A 17,543-nucleotide genomic window follows, 5' to 3' on the forward strand; every position below is an offset into this window, starting at 1 on the left:
GAAGTCAAGGCGATGGGCAAGAGATGGAAGGTCCACTGGCGTATGTTAAGTAACTTGCCAAATCTTTAGTATGAAATGCGGATCGGAGTCATTTTGGCAAGCGGGTAGTATGATGGGCGCTGATAGAGGCTAGATGTTTAGTATCTACTGCGTCTTAGCAAACTGCAATGTTGTTCTGTTCTTCAAGTTTCCTAGTCAACCAACAAAAATTTTCATTCATATTAAAAAGTGGCATATGTTATCGCTCAAGTCAAATCTAGTAGACCTCCAAGACATATCGTCCATCCTCCTTCAGTTTGTCAATTTCCTTCTTCGAGTCGACCTTACGCCCGCTCATCTTCGCCTCCGTCTCAATAGCCTCCTGCAGCACCTCCGTGACATCAGGTACAGGCCAGGTCGGACCACACAGGTAGAAAGACCCTTCCTGGGTGATGTAGGCCTTGACAATGTTGTTCATGGTCTGCCGCATTCTGTCCTGGATGTAGATCTTCTGCGGCTGGTCGCGAGAGAATGCAGCACCGAGCAAGGTAATGACGCCGGCGTCGAGGTAGGCTTCCCATTCCTCGCCGTACAGGTATTCTTCGCGCTTGTGACGAGAGCCGAGGTAGAGAAGGATGGCGCCGATCTCCTTGCCTTGTGCCTTCTGCATGGCTCGGTACTGAACAAAGGCACGGAAGGGGGCCAGACCAGTACCAAGACCAGCCATGATGAGGGGCGCATCGTCGCGTGTCGGGAGCTTCATGACCGAAGGCTTCACTGACGCGGTGATAGCAGTGCCAACCGGTAGGCCGCTGAGATAGCGGGTGGCTTGACCGTAGCGTGTTCGACCCTTGGTGTCAACCCAGTCGACAACAACAATCATGAGTGCAACCGCATTTGGGGAAACAGCTTGAGCGGAAGCAATCGAATACTCACGACGCTTCAATGGACCAACAATACGCACTAGGTCGGAGAAACTCGGGTGAGCCGACTTGAACTCCTCCAGGATGTCGACATACGTAACAGTATCGACTTCGTTGCGTCTCTTAAACTCGTCAGCTCCCTCTTGCGCGCCAAGAGAAGCCAGCTTCTTCTTCTCCAACTCGTCGGTCGCAAACTCGGAAAGAGATTCGTAGAAGCGCTTAGGTGGCTTTCCGAGGATGTCAATGTTCTGCACCAAAGACTGGAAGATCGTCCGAGTTTCGAAGGCATTTCCATCCCTAGTTGGAACCAGCACAAGCTCGTCCGCGTTGAGGCCGTAAGAGTTAATGAATTCTTCAACCAATTCAGGATCATTGTCCGCATGAATGCCGAGAGCCTCGCCAATCTTGTAGGTAAGGCCCGAGTTTCCAAGGTCAAACTCGATGTGGAAGATGTTGCGGTCATATGTGGCTGGAGTAAGACGGCGGTTCTCCTTGACATGGATTGTGTAAGTCTTGACAGTCTGATCGGGCCGCAAGGTGGTCTGGGTGGCGTAGGCCTCCTTAAAAACGAGACCTTTGGCTGCCGCCTGCCAGTCGCTGATTTGGAGGTCTTGCTCTGACTCTTGCTTCTCGAACGGAACGAAACTGTTCGTCTTGAGTGTTACGGGCAGCACAGGCGCGGAGGCCTCCTCGGCCCACGTCGCGGGAATCTCGAATTTCATCAAGCTCCTGTCCAGCTCGTCAATGCATTCTTCGACAGTTGGAGTGTTGCCTTCCATTTGGCCAAGTCTCAGCATAACCTCATGCTTGGTGCCGGGGCGGGCAACTTTGAGGAAGGCCAGCTCAACCAGCAGCCTGGCAGCACTTGCATCAGTCTCAAATGCAGGTGACGAGCTCGAGTCAAGGATATAGAGCTCGATGCCTTTGGAGTAAATTTCCTTGCGAACGTGGGACGGGATTCGCTTCTCGATATCTTCTTCCTTGAAGTTCGGGAGCTTCAGCAATAACGTGCCTCCAGACTTGACGCTTTGGGAGGGCGAGACTTCCTTCAGCAACTTCTCCTCGACAACAAAGGCAACATCGGCCTCCTCAATAGCATAAGGAGCATCAATAGCGTTCTTTGAAATTCTTAAGTCGGTACGCACAACGCCTCCCTGGACCAAATTGTCGTGAGACTCATCGAGGTATATGTTGTTGGTCGAGTCTTTCGATAGCAAGCCACCAACAACGGCGGGGGCACAGAGGGCAACGGAGTCATCGACGTCCCAGAAGATGTACTGACCGGCGTTCTCGAGTTGGGGTAGTTGTAGCTTACTGCCAGTGGGGTTGTCTTTGGTGGCGATCTTAAGAACGGTCGAAGCAAAGCTGGTGGGGGTGAAGACCTCGGCAGCAGCGTATTTCATATCTTCCACTCTGGGAACCGACGGCCACTTGCTCGAGAAAGACACCGAGGTCAAAACGTCTGAGTAGAGCAAAGACTGAACAGCAGCATCGGCAACAGCAAGCTCGTCGCTGACCTGGCCAAGAACAGCGATGTTCATCACCGATTCAGGAAGAACATTGAGGAAGGCTTCCTCAACGAAAGGCCGATAGACTCGTACGCTTACGGCACCGACCTTGACGCCCTTGGCTGCCAGGTGGCCAATAACCTGCTTGGCAAGTTGAGACTCGGCGCTACCGAAGACCACAAAAACGGTCTCGGCAGCCTCATGACCGCTGTATTCGAAGAGTTCGTAATCCGTGCCCAGCTCTCCGTTGAAAGCTTTAAGAAGTTCCACGATTTTGCCAGCCGAGTCAAGGCGCTTGTTCAAGACATCTGCGACCTTGGACACGTCATTAAAGACCTCTGTGATGCCAACTTCGCCCAAGACGTCAATGACGCGCACGGTCTCCCGGGAGGTTCGCACGCCATCATAGATGTGGAGAGTCGGGATAATCTTGGCCATCAAAGTGGCAAAGATTGACATGTGCTGGGTGTCATACGGCGACGAGCTTGATACGAGTCCAAGCCCAAGTTCCTCAGAAAGCTGCATTGCGGTGCCGTATTCAGTGACGAAGCCAGCATTCGCAGAATAGTCCGCAGCAGCGACATGCGCAACAAAGGGGCTTGCGACTCCGTAGAGCAACGCAAGCTGGTCCAAAGAGTTGCGCAGATGGCGCAAGCTCAGAGAGGGTGCCAACAGCGTCTGCGGGACATGTCTTTTGCTCAAGTCGAAGTCGTTCGAGAAGATATAGCCCAGCGCGAAAGCACCAGCCCCAGTACGAGTCTGGAGGGACACAACGCTCGTCGTATATCCATGGATGTTCTTCTCTTCCTCCTTGGACCAACCCTTCACAGCAACATCGAGATCGAATGTCTCGGGAGAGTACGAGAAGATCTTGTCAGAAAGCTTGTAGGCGACCTGCTGGACGAGCAGTTGACCCGTGACGTAGGTAGGACCCGATATCGAGTTCAGCGCTACGGGCTGGCCGAACGGCAGGCTCGCCGACTGCTTGGTGAACTCGGCGCGTTCTGTCTTGGACGCAGGCATGGTCATCTGGTTCGCAAGAGCACCTCCACCACTTTCTTGTTGTTTCAGTTGCATCGCAGCGAATTACCCAATTGAGCAGACTTCTGGAAGGGCTGAATATCTACACCGCACCCGGGCTGACGCAAAATAAAAATGAGTTGAAAATCAGATTGGGCTCTGTGAATCCCAGGAACAAGCCCACGTTTTCAAAGAGAGGTCAGACACTTGGTCAATCAGACGAAACCGAGACCTGGTCAGGGCAGTCGCTGTCTCTGAATGCAAGGAGCGCGCGAACAAGCAGTACCGGGCATCAGGTACAAAAATGACAGTAGGAACAGACGTGGAACTGAGAAAACACACCTACCTGGCGGTCGAGTACGGGATACACTTTTCATCGCGGCCATTTTTTACGGCACGGTTGTCGGTGACCGTGGCTCTGGCCGTGGATGAAGTTGGATTTGCAATTCGCCTTGAAGAAGGTCGATCACGCAATATCTACTTAGACCCGAAACGGCTTAGCATGACTCTGTATGGGTACTTCCCGGAAATCTAGATCCCATCAATTACTAATGCCGATATATATCCACCACTTTTCAAATTGCCAGCGACGGCGTCCAACGTTTAATGCCAAGTTTGAATCATCAAGCTATTGGGTTGTAAACGTGACACGCTTGCATGTATACCTTAGTAGAATGCAACCGCCTTGATGAGTCATATATTTTACGTGGCTGCCGATCGACAACTTGTGACTGTTATGCAATGTTTGAACTTCATAAAATAATATTTTGGTCCACAAAACCTGAACTACATAACCCGATATTTCTCAAAGCTCTAGATTTCGGTAGTGACTACGTTTAGCAATGAAAGCAAATACTAACTACATCATGCCGCTGTAGTAAATTGGTATGGAGGGCGGAGTAAAACTAGGATAATTCAATATTCTAGTGTTATTTTGGTGTGTCGAAATACAGCAGATTATTCTACTTGGAAGTTGAGGCAGGCCCTTCCCGGATGGAATTGTTTCTTCCGATAGCATTCACCCAGTTGCCCGCTCACAGGTATAGAGGTGAGATATTGCTCAATAGGGAAAGTCTATGCGCAATGACGTTCCCTGTCAGCCCTGTACGATGAACAGGTGCCACCCCACTTCTCTCCCAGATCCACCCAAGCCATTGGTAGTGGCATCTCTAAAGATGACGACGGACATCCTACCCTACCCTGACTGTCACCAGCAATACTTACATACTCAACTAGACAATCCTATACCCTCTACCCCCCGAGAAAAGCGGAATAATCCACCGTAAGTCGACAATGGCGCCAGTTCACAAGATCGCATTGATCCAAACACACCCCAAGGCAAGTAATACGACCTTTTCCTCTGTTCGGATGACAACTATACAATCTGAGCGAGTCATTTGATGTCCAAGCACTCGCCGATTTGTTGCAGCAGGCATCAAATTCTTCCGTGTATTCTCGGCTTGTGGGTATTTGTTTAACTTCTCTGGACAGCCCGTAGCACCTACCGAAAACTTCGCCAAGGCATCAGCATTTATCAAGGATGCAGCTTCGAAGGGTTGCAAGTTAGCCGTCCTGCCGGAATATCATCTCACTTCATGGATACCCGAGGATCCTTCATTTAAAGAATCGTGCGCCGACTCAGCAGACTACCTGGTCAAATATCAGGAACTCGCCAGAGAACTCAACATCTGCATTGTACCGGGCACCATCGTTGAAATACACCAAGATGATAATGGAGAAGCGCTGCTCAATGTCGCATACTTCATCTCATCCACCGGTGAGATACTCGGACGGTACCAGAAGAAGAACCTGTGGCACCCGGAGCGGCATCACCTTATGGGTTCGGCACATGAACCACACGCAGCTTTCGATACGCCCTTTGGTCGAGTGGGCATGCTGGTGTGCTGGGACCTCGCCTTCCCTGAAGCGTTCAGGGAGCTCATCTCAGACGGCGCAGAGATCATCTGCCTGCCCTGCTTCTGGACAATGAAGGATATCAGTGATGAAGGGTACGCGCTCAATGCAGACGGCGAGGCATTATTTTTAAACAGCACGGTCGTTACTCGCGCATTTGAGAACACCTGCGCCGTGGTGTTCGTGAACGCCGGAGGACCTGCGGATAAAGGGGAAGATACTAACCATGCTGGGCTGAGTCAGTTGTCGGTACCCCATGTTGGGTCTGTGGGCAGACTCGGCCGCGCAGAGGACATGTCGATTGTTGATTTAGACATGAATATCCTCAAAATCGCCGAGGATAATTACAAGGTCAGAGAGGACATGAAGACGGAAGGCTGGCATTATGCGTACACACAGATCAGGGACGGAGCCAAGCTCTAAGGGGCTGCTACGGGTTGGGATAGATCGTGGATGTGAGTCAATGGCGTAACCAGGGATAGCAACGGGAGAACTGGAATAATTGATCATGCTCACGGCGTGCAACGTCACACAATCCACATCTGCCGTGTACTCATACACGACCTCTCGCTGCACGCCACTCCTTAAACCGGTCATTTCTGCGTCATAAAAGCTCCCCTCACCGCATCCGACGACCAAGACCCTCGACATCCTCTAGCCACCATGGTAGACATCGCAGCCCTAACAACAATCTTCACGCCGTCGCCAGGGTGCACCGGCCGATACGCGATCTTCATCGATCACGGCGGCCCCATTGACGGCACCCGCTCCGAACCTCCCACCAGCGGTTGGATCGATCCCTCATTCACATCATGCATCCCAGCCCAATACACCAACACTTTCCCCACGTTCAGCCCAGGAGTATGTCCCGATCACATGAGCATCGCCTCCTATACATCCAGCGTTGATGGCGCCAGCGCCAGAACGGTCTGGACTGGCGCGTGCTGCCAAAGCGGGTTTTCAACCATGGAGATCGACCCGCGATTCTACTGCACGTCGTCCGTGACGACACAGATGGCTTTTCTTCTCGATCCCAACATCTCGACTACCGATATCTACACCACTTTGTCGAATCTCTGGATCGAGCATGACCAGGTCACAGTAGAGTGGGAACAGGCCGATCTTGCGATTTTGCCCGGCACCGTTGCCACCCAGTACGCCTCGATCATGGGAATTGGGCCGCCGATGTCGCAGCCTGAATCAACAGCACCAACTTCGAGTTCGCTTGAAGCAAGTGCTCTGCCTAGCACGCAGCAACCACCGGTCACTTCGCTGGCAGGGTCGAGTACCACAAGCGCTACGTCGCTTCAAACAACTGCAGCGCCTAGGACTACGCAAGATACTTTGGTTTCCAGTGCGCCCGGTGCAGGTACCGTTGGAAGCTCTGACTGGACGGTCGAGATATCTTCAACGGAATCGCCCACACTAACTCAATCATTAGCTCAAGCTTCTCAGTCAACTTCTAAGTCCCCTGCACGCAGTTTACTGCCCTTAGGTTGGATGAGATGGATGGCATGTGCAATAATCCTGGCATTCAATGCTTAGTTTGTGGATAGTGGCTATGTTATCCACCAGTGTCTCAATTCATACACGGTAGAGTTCGCCTCTTTTCCCCTTCTACTGTGAATCGGCCGAAACCTCGTGTTCTCCTTAGATCCCATACCGCTTCCCAACGCTCCTTCCAATTCGGGTTTTCTACTGAAGTAGACTCGATGATGTGCTTGAGTCTTCACCAAAGCTCCCATCCCGACAGCCTTATCAAATTCTCTGCATACAAACGAGGCAACCAAGGTGGAAGATCGTCACACTTCCCCGCTTAATGACTACATGGGCTTCACAGCTGCCACTCTAGATAATTTCCCACCATCTCCAACATCTTCTGGCACACGGGACAACATCTCTGCGAAAAGGCCTGCTGAGTTGCCCACTCCTTTACCCGCTCGTCAAACTTCCACTCTGTAAGAACGATTTGGGCTGAGTTTTCCCGTGGCAACTGCCATTGGCCTTTGAAATCCCCCTTTCTGGTCGATGGGTGGGTGAAATTTCGCGTTGCATCCTATCGAGGACATCCAGAGTTCAAGATCGTTTCGGAGTGGCATCGGCCAATACCGCGTTTCTATCAGTAACTACCTTGAAGTGAGGAAGGTAACTCATCATAAATGACCCTTCTCTAATCTCTCCAGCATTTTCGGGGGGCTTAAGATTTCTCTATCCATGACAGCAGCTTCTTCACGTCAGCTCATGGAGGCTTGTCGGCGCAATATCCTCTTCTTGGTCAATCGTGAGTGTCGAGGTGGGGCCAAGCGTCTCTATCCAATACAACTAGCTGTACTTCCCACATTCTCCGAGGCACGTAACAACCGGGGAAGGAAAGTGAACTGACCGACACGAGATTTTCTACAATGGATTGATATACATCCGCCCTCAGCACGACACCTTTTTCATGGGCGTTGACTAGGACATTCATGGCGGGGTGCGTGATGACATTTACGATGAGTATGAGCCCAAGAAGGAATGCTTCTCCACAATGAAGGCAGAGCATTTGGCGCAGCTGAAGAAGATCCTGAAGGTTTAGTTTGGGTATTGGTGGGAATGGTCGGTGGGAATATTGCTCCTTCGACGAGGATGGCTGCTACAACAAAAGGTGTCTCCGCGATGAAAAGCTATATTGTCGACAAGCCTGAGAAAACTATGACCCATACATACAATCAGAAGTTGTTGTGATGTCGTTTCAGCATCTTGTTGAGAAATTGGGCGAAGCCCAGAAGATAAGTTACCGTCCCAAATGATAAAACATGAAATCCATATGCCGACGTCCCACGCCCAACAGTTAACCCATAGCCATTTTGTTGTAGTGAAGATTCTAGGACAACTACATGCCCTCTTGGTTCGCATGGCCATCCATCTTAGTAGCTGACGTATAGATTGATGGCGATGCGAAAGAGGACAATACACCCCAGAGCGAAAACGAAGAAATCTCCAACGAAATGGACGGTACAAAGGAGACCACGAATCCAGCAGCCTCACCTGATACTCAGCCGGTCAATACACATACCAAGAAGCTGGAGTAAAATAAGGTCACTTACCCAATGCAACTAAAGCCAGATTCCTCACCGCCGAAGGAGGAAGACCGTAAGAGCCCATGACGAGAGATGCTGCCGGGCACCAAATGTATGGCCACCATGACTTAGCAGAAGATTGCCTCGAAAATGCATCACCCATTGTTGCTGCCGAGGTCACCGTTTCTCCCAAGCTGTAGAGTATCTTCTCCGTCATATTCTGAGCTTGCTGCAGGAAATTGGTATGATCGTCGTATTTGTCTGATAGATTCTCCGAGATATGGACAAGGCGTTGCATCCCCTGAATCTATTTTCAGTGATGTTGCAGGTTCAGCAGAAGCGATGGTTTTCTTACCTGTTCCAGATTGCCTTGTCTATATTCAAGTTCCGCTGCTTGGAGACGAAACAGGTCCTAGAACAACATTGTCAAGGGAAATACCGCCGATATTGTGAAAGACTACTTACTATCTGGTTCTGCAGTATTGAGGCGGACGTAACAGCTGCAGCCATGGCCGTCATCACGCTTGACATTTCCGATTCTGCCTTGCGGCTCACCATTTCCAAGGACTGCTCGTGAAATTCGGCGGCTTCGGCGTTTGTAGCGAGGATGCTGCTCATCATGACCTCGAGCATTCTTTGCAAACTTGCAGCGTTTACGATACCCGAATTGACCGTATCAGTAGATCTCTACCCCAGGTCAGCTTATGCAGTCAAATCGACACGAAATAGGGGCGTACCCTGAGAGCTTGTGCCAAACTCCCCGATATGAGATCTTCCGCAGTCGTAATACCAGTTTTCAGACCATCTAGCTGCGGTGAAAGCCGGTCAAGACGGTCACTCATCATTTGAGCTCTCTTGTCTAAGTCGGTCATGCGCCTCTCGACTCTCTCGTCCATACCGTCTGCTAAGTTGCTCATGATCTTGGTAAGACGTTGGAAGAGCAGGATGTTTTGAGCTGTACACCATTAGCAACCTTCGATGGGAAATAGAAGAATGCAACGTGCTCTTCTCGTTGTCGGCTCGCGCAGCTTCGCAGAACCGCAATGCCTTGTGGCGGTAGCTGACCCAAGTATTCCACGCCGAGTCCGACGCACCCAGACCCGAAAGACAGCCATCGATTTCCTTGGATGTGACATGAAGTTGAGCTGTGTTTTGCAGTGCAAGATGCGTGATGATCGATTCCTGAAATTTCCCGCATTCTCTCGGGATCACGAAGCTCCCACGCTCAAGATCGCAGATGGCCAAGCTTGCTGCGTAGGCATCCACAAAGTCCCTGATCTGGCGCCCGCTGTCCGTAAGTATAGTTGCCTCATCCTTTCCTTCCAAAAGCTGGCAGTTATTCACCAGTAAAGTTGCCGCCGTACGATGACAGAGAGGCTCCGACTCTAGCTCCTGGAGCTCATTCAGGGCAATCTCATACGTAGAAGGAAGACGCGTAACCGTCTGTAGAAGGTGCGATGCACTGAGGCTTGGATCCAAACCCGTCCGATCGCCTTTGCCCGCTGCCCTGAGGCCCGAGTCACGCCGCCATGAGAAGCCGCAGACGACTTCACTGTGGGCTAATACGAACAATGCGACAAGTCGTATCCAAATCATCTTGTTGCTTTGCGTGATGATCATGCCTGCGCCGGTGCACGCATATCATGGCAAAGTAATGTGGATGATAGAGGAGGACTGGAGAATTATTGCAGAATACCTAATAAAAAAAAGGTGGACGGGGAGCAGCAATAATTCTTCCGATATGGACTTGCGATAACTGAATGAGTTGGGCAAAGTATCTATTTAAGCAGGCAAGAGCCCGCCTGCAGCTGAAAGGTGATGGCCAAGAACTTATCAAGGCAACCGCAAATTTGGTATACGCAAGACTCGACGACTCTTGAGATCCAGATGTACTTGGGAGTGATTGTCCCAATTGGAATTTACAGATTGTCCTTGCCAGCCACAGCGTAAAGCGTTTTTGAGGATACAATTGGGGATGATGCATCGAGTGCTTCAAAGCGATAGATTGATCCCAGAGGGAAGGTGCAATAAACCACAAATTCCATACAAAGTGTGCAGCTTCCAGATTTTTCAATCCAATGCACCTTATTTAATTCCAATATGGAGTTGAATAGTTGGGTAACCTACTTCCATCGAGGGAGAATGGAACATGGACATCAGCTTATGGAACATATTTAAGTAAGAATGGCTCATTTTTAGGCAATGAGCAAATAGAATTTGTTGAGAAATGCTTGCAAATATACAGGTAGGTTTCCAGATTATACCAATATCAATGACTGTCTGTCACACTGGGATATCGAGTTATCCCTACGCCAATAGACGTCTATTACCCCGGAATAATAGGTTAAGTACCGATATCCAAGTATTATGTCGATCTCATTCTTCACGCTGTTGATTATAGTCCAGCTGATAAACCCGTCAACTAAGAAAATGGGCATGTACTTGAACTCAAAGACTGCCACCGACTACAAGAAATAGATGGAGCCAACTCATACTGTGGACATCGCTTCGCTTCAACAAACACCATGAACCTGTTCCCAATGAATACCAATATTCTGACGGATGCTATTATTCATTAGAGCCTGGTAAATAACAACAATGAGAAAGTACACATTGAAAGAGGCAGACAGGGTGGGTGGTAAATATTCAAATTCCACGGCGGATTAGGTTCAGAATGAAGCGGCTGGTTTAAGAGATTCTTCGCTTGCCTGTCGAAATTTCGGTTTCGGGAGCTATTGCATTCACCGTTCTATACCACTGGTCTCGATGCGGGGAGCCCGGATCGAAGGAATAGTGCAGCCCATTATACTATGAATTGATCGTCATTTCCGCCAGAGGTTCAGAATCTTGCAAGTGAGCGCGACTTGAAAAGTGTGGGCCGGCGCCAACTGGTCGCCATATCACATGACCTGGAACCTGAACTATTTTCTGCCGGTACCCAGCAACTTGGGGCTTAACTCGGAAGCATCGCGACGGCAGCAATTGACTTCCACAAGCTGCCCAGCGGCCCCGATATCCAGCATGCTTGCTCCCAGCCGAGGTCCCGTCCTCGGAAAGGCGATATCGCAATCGTCTGCAGTCACGCTGCCGAGTTTCCTCGTGCCAGCTTTCCAGACATGCCCACCTCGACGGCAATTCTCCAACACGGCCAGCAAGCCCTCCAAACTAGGCCGCACGCCCATATCGATCCCACCCGGTGTTGAGCTTTCCATCGGCGATGCTAAAGTCAAGAGAGACCTCACGACGTACCTGCGTATCCCAAAACGAACCTTGACCATCTCCGGCCCCCTGGGCAAGCTCGAACTCGAAATTCCGCCCTACCTGACCATCAACCACGATGAGACAACGCGGAAGGCGCTGTTGAGCATTGAGGATAGAAATCAGAAGAAACAGATGGAGATGTGGGGTAAGGGCACACCTCATGACGACATTTAGACAGGCTGTCGGAGCTAGGAACCACGGGGCTGACACAGGACACAGGCACAACATGGGCATACCTTCAACGCCACATAATCGGCGTTTCAGAGGGCCACACAGCAATCCTGCGTCTCGTCGGTGTCGGATACCGAGCGACGGTTGAGGAGCGCCCCAGCAAGGCAGAATATCCAGGCCAGAAATTCGTGTGTGTGAAGCTAGGGTTCACGCATCCTGTCGAGGAGCCCGTGCCATTCGGCATGAAGGCTAGCACGCCGCAACCGACCAGAATTCTGCTGGAGGGCATCAACAGGGAAGAGGTTATGTCGTTCGCTGCAAGGATACGCAGGTGGAGGCGGCCTGAACCCTACAAGGGGAAGGGTATCTTTGTCAACGATGAGACTATCAAGTTGAAGCAAAAGAAAATCAAATAGAGCATCTGCTGCAAGGGCGGATGGTTTGGGGCGAGGAAGTATGTTCGTCCATCATTATTGGACGGTGTATATACCTATGTACAATGTAGCCTATGTGTATGTGTCTGGAACCCTGCTGGTCGTTCTGAAAAAGGAGGTTGGGCCAGGATAGGCATAAGGCGGAGCACATGGTTGAACATCACATCATCCGTGCCTCATATTATGGCTATTGTGTCCGTGCCGTAGACAATGCGTCTGTTCTGTTGGGACAAACCCCTACCGGTGGATTGAAGGCTGAATACTAGGGCGGAACCAGTGGTAACATGTCCTTAAGGATTGCGACAATTCGAAAATGCCAAATTACTCATTCGGGTTTACATGGAGGAGTACTGCCAGAATATTGGAGCTGGCATGAATCAGGATAGGTAAGTTCTGCTAATTCTCAAATACATACTGCTTAACTACGTTATGATCGAACGAAAAACTGTGTGCCAGGTTGACTCTCAGGGTGGCTTTCTGTGGCTAACACGTGATACATCTAGCGAAATGGTATCCTATACCACTATAGGAACAGGCAGAGGAACGGAATATTCCAAGATTGATCTCGTCGTACGAAAGTATGTATTTATCTAAGTCACTCAGCGTTTGGACAGGATTATTTACGTAGTAGTGTTTCCCTACTTTCATAGCATCCATCATTATCCCAGAAGCAGACGGAAGTTGGTCGTCATTTTATACAACTGATGCTATAGATTCGCGCGTCCCGGTATCAGATGCGCATTCACAGGCGATATCGCCTTACCTGTCTGACTAAATTGCAAAATATTCTCTATACCAAGCCTCTCGAACCCAACATGCGAATCCAAAGACGCACCTGCGTTATGCGACAAGACTTCAACGCGCTTCATTCCAATGAGCTCTTGGCTCACGTGGGGCTCGTTAAAATGCACATCAAGTCCAGCAGCGGAAATCTGACCACTCTTCAACGCGGCAACCAGAGCATCCTCATCGACCAGCTTGCCGCGAGCAATGTTGACAAGTCTCGCGCCTTGCTTCATCTTTTGGATTTTCTCCGCGTTGAGCAACGTCCCACCCGCAAAGGGCGTGGCAACTAACACGCAGTCCGCCTCGGCTAACAGTGTGTCCATGTCCTTGTGGAAGGTTGCGTTGACGGGTGCTTCTACTTCACGTGGCATCTGCACAACATCGTTGTACAGGATTCTCATGTCGAATGCCGCGTGAGCCTTTTTGGCAATTCTCTGCCCAATTCGTCCGAACCCGATGATTCCGAGACTGAAGCCCGCATTGGGATTCCGTGAGACTGGTGCCAGGTTGCGGTTGGCGTCCATGAATTGTTCTGGGTCACCGGATCGGGCGGCGATGGCTGACCACGAGAAGAGCCGGAAGACGGACAGGATCAGCCAGATGGCTGCGTCTGCTACGGATTCGGTACAGGCTGCTGCAGCGTTGCAGTAGATAATTCCTACCCATGGACATTGGTACGAACTCGAAACCTGGCGTATGGCTGTGTTAAACTTACCTCTCCGCGCAAGGCACTCCGTGTCAACCCAGTCAAACCCTGCTCCAGCGCTAGCATATATCTTGCATGATTTGGGCAACAACGATATCAGCTCGTTGTCCCAGTTGCCCATCTCGCCGCCTGTGTTCCAGAAGGGGCGATACATGGCGTAGAAGTCGCCGAATGTTTTGTTTTTGAGAGCCTGGATGAATTCGGCGCGTGACATACTGTAGGACCTCCGAACCTCAAAATTGGATTCAAATTCCTTGTATAGGTCATGGTTCCATCGTATATCATCGCCCAGATGCAACACAATCGGCCGAGCCATTATAGTCAAGCTTGACCTTGAGAAGGTCTCCGCAGGTTTGGATTAACTGGAGAATGAGACCTTGATTGGATATGGAGAAATTAGACTTGGTAGGATAGTGACACAAGAAGTAGATTGGCTAGAGAAAGGACGTTGGGTACATGGGAGCTTGGCCGACTATATATGCTTCACTTGCAGACAATGGAATGGTCTGATCCGAATTTCATATGAAGCGAAAAGCACGCTTCTTACCCCAGTTCCCCGCAACACGCTTAGAAAACTGGAGCTCGGCATCTCCACCGCTGGATCTTGCTGTCCACATATGGCAAAAGTCCCCGAGCATGGCTCTGCCCTCGCCGCAAACGGGTCTTCTCGGCGGTCATGGTAAGCTGGGGCAATTCTGGGCAATCTGAGGACTTCTCATTAGACCGTGGCCTCGGTGGGTCAGGATTGGGACAATTACTGAATACCAATGCATATATAGTGCATAGCTAGTGAGCAACAGCCCAGAAGATGGCTTGAAACACTTCTACCAACTATACAGAACCCTGCATACTCCAAAATGTGTCATGTTCCGGTGAGAAGCACGTATAAATGGATTCCTGTATACGTCACAGACAATCCACCAATTTTAGCTACTGACAAGTTGGCAGCGATTAAGCAACAGAATGATTAAACAAATCTATGATACGTAGCATATAATTCACCTCATTCAATGTACACCCTAGGGTAAACTCATATCGTCAAACCATATTATTCAAGGCACCGTTGATCTCGTTTCTCTCTTTTTTCTTTCTGAATAACGTGGTTGATTTGTAAGATTCTGAGTAATTACTTCATATGCTCAACTTACTCGTAGGTGATATGATGTTAGGATCCATAGCAGCTCCACCTTGCAACTTATAGAGTTTAGACCTTCGGAGCTGTTACATATTCTGGAGAGAACAAACGGTATGTTGCTTTGGCGGCAGCACCGACTAGGCTGATATACAGCGGTACAGCCTGGGGAATAAATGCTATAGGCTTCATAAAACTGAATACTTATATTGTTTACTTTGTTGAGGGCTAAATCGAAAATGATCTCCGGCATCTCTCGTTGGTGTATTGATGTTTGCTCTCAGATTCATAATACTTTGCGCTCTCCTTGTGCAAACTCCTGAGGTCAGGATTCACGGTCGGAAAAAGAAGATGTTTCATCATAGTAGAACTTGCTACTGTATCGAGGAATGTAGTGAATACTGAATTGCAGTCTTTAGAAGGATCGACTTGCCACGCTCGAATAGTGAATGTTTTTACTGTCCAAGACCACAATTACAATTACGAACAAAGTTCCACTTTATTGTATTGCTAACCTGTCGCCCCACCGACCAGCACAGGCCCAAGCTTCTAAAACCAAATAAGGACCTGATTCGATGAGCAGAGAGCAGAGGGACAGGAAACTTCGAGTGGGCTTGCCGTCCCACGGTCTATAAACATTCGTCAGCACCTGACACTTCCAGCCAAACACAGCGACCGACCAAATCAGCACTTTTGGTCGCCTTACATCTGAAGACTTTCCACACCTGAGGCGTTGAGTATCTTCAAGCCGCCGTGTGACGAAATCTAGACCCCGGTCAGGCCGGTACTCGTCACAGTGATGAATGCCACCAAGCGGAAATTCAACGCCCTTATCCAAGGGATCGGCACGCGCTCATCACCCCAGGCACCAGATGGCGGCCATGAAAACATTACGAGGACGACCAGCCGCGATGCCGTCCTTGAATCGCCTTCCTTGAACCGCACCCAAGCCGAGACTACAAACTCGACAACGCCGACAAGACCGAACGATAAGTCGCCCATCCCAATGTCCTCGATAACTAGCGATTTCCTCAGCAAACGACGGCGCGTAGCCGCTCTGGGGTCGACGACTGGGAACGAGAGCCCCCTTGGGAGTACCAACATATCCGATGTGGTGCTGAAGAAAACAACAACTGCAACTCCTAGCAAGGATGCAAAAGTCGCGCCACCCAGGTATTGTCCCGGTGATCGAGACCAGCTGATTAGACGGCTGGGCACTTTTCAGGAACTCACCGAGTGGACGCCGAAGCCGGATAAGGTCAATGAGATCGAATGGGCGAAGCGAGGCTGGGTTTGTCAAGGGAAGGAGCGCGTACGGTGCACATTATGCAGCAAAGAATTGGTCGTCAAGACGAGCAAGAGGAATGTGGACGGCAAGGAGGTTCCGGTCACTGTGGGTTCCGACTTCGAACAAGCACTGGTAAAGAAGTTTGCGGAATTGATGGTCGAGGCGCATGAAGACGACTGTCCATGGAGGAGGCGTGGTTGTGATGGTGAGAGGCTTCATGGTCGATTTTTAACGCACTACCTTTACTGACTATTGACAGATTCGCTTCTTCGTCTTGTCCTTACAAGTCCATCGACAGCCCTTCCCTCCCTCCGACAGCGCTACGATGAACTTTGCGCCCGTCCAGCATTCCTCCCCTACCAATTTAATCTACGTCTTCCCCCGTCCTTCTCCCTCCAGGCAGTCAAAGCCCAATTGCCACCGAATTTCTTCACCGAGCCAACACCTTCGACTTCCTCGTCCGCGACACCAAACGATGTGGCCCTTGCCCTAGCACTGACCGGCTGGCAAGGGCTGAATAATCCGCGCATAGGCCCAGTCCCCAACTCGGCCGCCTGCGCAACGTGCCTGCGGCGCCTCGGCCTGTGGATGTTCAAGAGCAAGGAGGTTGATCCGGAAACAAACGAGATCTTAGTTCCAGCTCCAATGGACCATCTAGACCCGGTCCGCGAACACCGTTTCTTCTGCCCCTGGCGCAATGCAGGAGCCCAGCGCAACTCAGGAAGCCACGCGAGCGAGAAAGAAGACAAGACAGCTTGGGAAGTGTTGGCTGTCACGATTCGGAACGCCTCCCATTTACGTGGACAGACGGATCGAAGCGGCACCCCGAGCAAAGGAGTGCACGGGAGGAGCAAGAGTACCATCGTCCCCGGGAAGGGCGCAAATGCTGTCATGTCATCACCGACAACACCAGGTCGGGAAGACGGACGCCTGGTGATGCTCGGTCCGGATATGGTGGAAGATGAAGAAGACGAAAACGTAAAGGAAGTTAAGGACAAGGAGAGATGGGCGAGGCTGCGGAGAGTGAAGAGTCTCTTCAATACCAAAAACGGGAAGAGGTTACAGCGGTCGTTGAGCCGGCCGGGCACAGCGTCTAATAGACCTGATACTGCCAAGTCAACCGCTACTGGGAGCGAGACATAGGGGCATAACTCCCCGAGGTTTTCTTTTGGTTGGATTTTTTGTTTCATTCTTGAGTGTTTTTAGTAGTGTTGTCGAAAGCGAGGTGTAAGGGTGGGACAAGCTCGGAGTTTGGAGTATTTCAGAACTGGCTGGACCGAGCTGCGGCTGGTTGTGAGTTCACATAATAAGTACGTACTTGGGTTTGCTCTTATCTCGACCTGAGCAACTGGCGCCTCATCC

The 17,543-nt window shown here is 50.5% G+C and overlaps 8 protein-coding genes across 8 annotated transcripts; 4 read left to right on the plus strand and 4 right to left on the minus strand.

The window, feature by feature from the left end:
• Positions 1-128: 128 nt before the first annotated feature.
• BCR38DRAFT_440032 (uncharacterized protein) lies at positions 129-3,970 on the minus strand. The gene has a single exon (XM_040860678.1). It carries the CDS (start codon positions 3,485-3,487, stop codon positions 257-259), a length of 3,231 nt encoding a protein of 1,076 aa, XP_040713458.1. The 5' UTR covers positions 3,488-3,970; the 3' UTR covers positions 129-256.
• A 753-nt stretch (positions 3,971-4,723) lies between these two features.
• Positions 4,724-5,767, plus strand: BCR38DRAFT_459292 (putative hydrolase, carbon-nitrogen family; the record flags this gene model as incomplete). Its single annotated transcript, XM_040862266.1, has 2 exons — positions 4,724-4,768; positions 4,922-5,767. 2 exons carry the CDS (start codon positions 4,724-4,726, stop codon positions 5,765-5,767), a joined length of 891 nt encoding a protein of 296 aa, XP_040713459.1.
• A 240-nt stretch (positions 5,768-6,007) lies between these two features.
• BCR38DRAFT_411262 (uncharacterized protein) lies at positions 6,008-6,889 on the plus strand (the record flags this gene model as incomplete). Its single annotated transcript, XM_040858556.1, has 1 exon — positions 6,008-6,889. One exon carries the CDS (start codon positions 6,008-6,010, stop codon positions 6,887-6,889), a length of 882 nt encoding a protein of 293 aa, XP_040713460.1.
• Positions 6,890-7,292: 403 nt separating this feature from the next.
• BCR38DRAFT_440036 (uncharacterized protein) lies at positions 7,293-8,034 on the minus strand. The gene has a single exon (XM_040860679.1). The coding sequence runs from the start codon at positions 7,884-7,886 to the stop codon at positions 7,620-7,622; it is 267 nt and encodes an 88-aa protein (XP_040713461.1). The 5' UTR covers positions 7,887-8,034; the 3' UTR covers positions 7,293-7,619.
• Positions 8,035-8,061: 27 nt separating this feature from the next.
• BCR38DRAFT_525794 (uncharacterized protein) lies at positions 8,062-10,034 on the minus strand. The gene is made up of 6 exons (XM_040865331.1): positions 9,498-10,034; positions 9,141-9,358; positions 8,869-9,090; positions 8,759-8,815; positions 8,431-8,704; positions 8,062-8,371 (listed from the first exon to the last, which is right to left on the minus strand). The coding sequence occupies exons 1-6, from the start codon at positions 10,021-10,023 to the stop codon at positions 8,217-8,219; spliced, it is 1,452 nt and encodes a 483-aa protein (XP_040713462.1). The 5' UTR covers positions 10,024-10,034; the 3' UTR covers positions 8,062-8,216.
• A 1,390-nt stretch (positions 10,035-11,424) lies between these two features.
• BCR38DRAFT_487138 (ribosomal protein L6) lies at positions 11,425-12,251 on the plus strand (the record flags this gene model as incomplete). Its single annotated transcript, XM_040864116.1, has 2 exons — positions 11,425-11,809; positions 11,884-12,251. The coding sequence occupies 2 exons, from the start codon at positions 11,425-11,427 to the stop codon at positions 12,249-12,251; spliced, it is 753 nt and encodes a 250-aa protein (XP_040713463.1).
• A 725-nt stretch (positions 12,252-12,976) lies between these two features.
• On the minus strand, positions 12,977-14,077 carry BCR38DRAFT_347423 (D-isomer specific 2-hydroxyacid dehydrogenase; the record flags this gene model as incomplete). Its single annotated transcript, XM_040856343.1, has 2 exons — positions 12,977-13,713; positions 13,771-14,077. The coding sequence occupies 2 exons, from the start codon at positions 14,075-14,077 to the stop codon at positions 12,977-12,979; spliced, it is 1,044 nt and encodes a 347-aa protein (XP_040713464.1).
• Positions 14,078-15,692: 1,615 nt separating this feature from the next.
• On the plus strand, positions 15,693-17,324 carry BCR38DRAFT_348220 (C3HC zinc finger-like-domain-containing protein; the record flags this gene model as incomplete). Its single annotated transcript, XM_040856403.1, has 2 exons — positions 15,693-16,386; positions 16,441-17,324. The coding sequence occupies 2 exons, from the start codon at positions 15,693-15,695 to the stop codon at positions 17,322-17,324; spliced, it is 1,578 nt and encodes a 525-aa protein (XP_040713465.1).
• Positions 17,325-17,543: the final 219 nt, after the last annotated feature.

Source organism: Pseudomassariella vexata (assembly GCF_002105095.1).
Source record: "Pseudomassariella vexata strain CBS 129021 chromosome Unknown BCR38scaffold_10, whole genome shotgun sequence".
NCBI classification, from domain to species: domain Eukaryota; kingdom Fungi; phylum Ascomycota; class Sordariomycetes; order Amphisphaeriales; family Pseudomassariaceae; genus Pseudomassariella; species Pseudomassariella vexata.

Bases quoted from the DNA above. Each gene is read 5' to 3' on its own strand.
- BCR38DRAFT_440032 (XM_040860678.1), bottom strand. From the start codon at position 3,487: ATGCAACTGAAACAACAAGAAAGTGGTGGAGGTGCTCTTGCGAACCAG.
- BCR38DRAFT_440036 (XM_040860679.1), bottom strand. From the start codon at position 7,886: ATGCTCTGCCTTCATTGTGGAGAAGCATTCCTTCTTGGGCTCATACTC.
- BCR38DRAFT_525794 (XM_040865331.1), bottom strand. From the start codon at position 10,023: ATGATCATCACGCAAAGCAACAAGATGATTTGGATACGACTTGTCGCA. The intron at 9,091-9,140 runs GTACGCCCCTAT...GACCTGGGGTAG, and splicing joins GTTTGGCACAAGCTCTCAGG to AGATCTACTGATACGGTCAA. The intron at 8,372-8,430 runs GTAAGTGACCTT...GCTGAGTATCAG, and splicing joins TCTGGCTTTAGTTGCATTGG to GTGAGGCTGCTGGATTCGTG.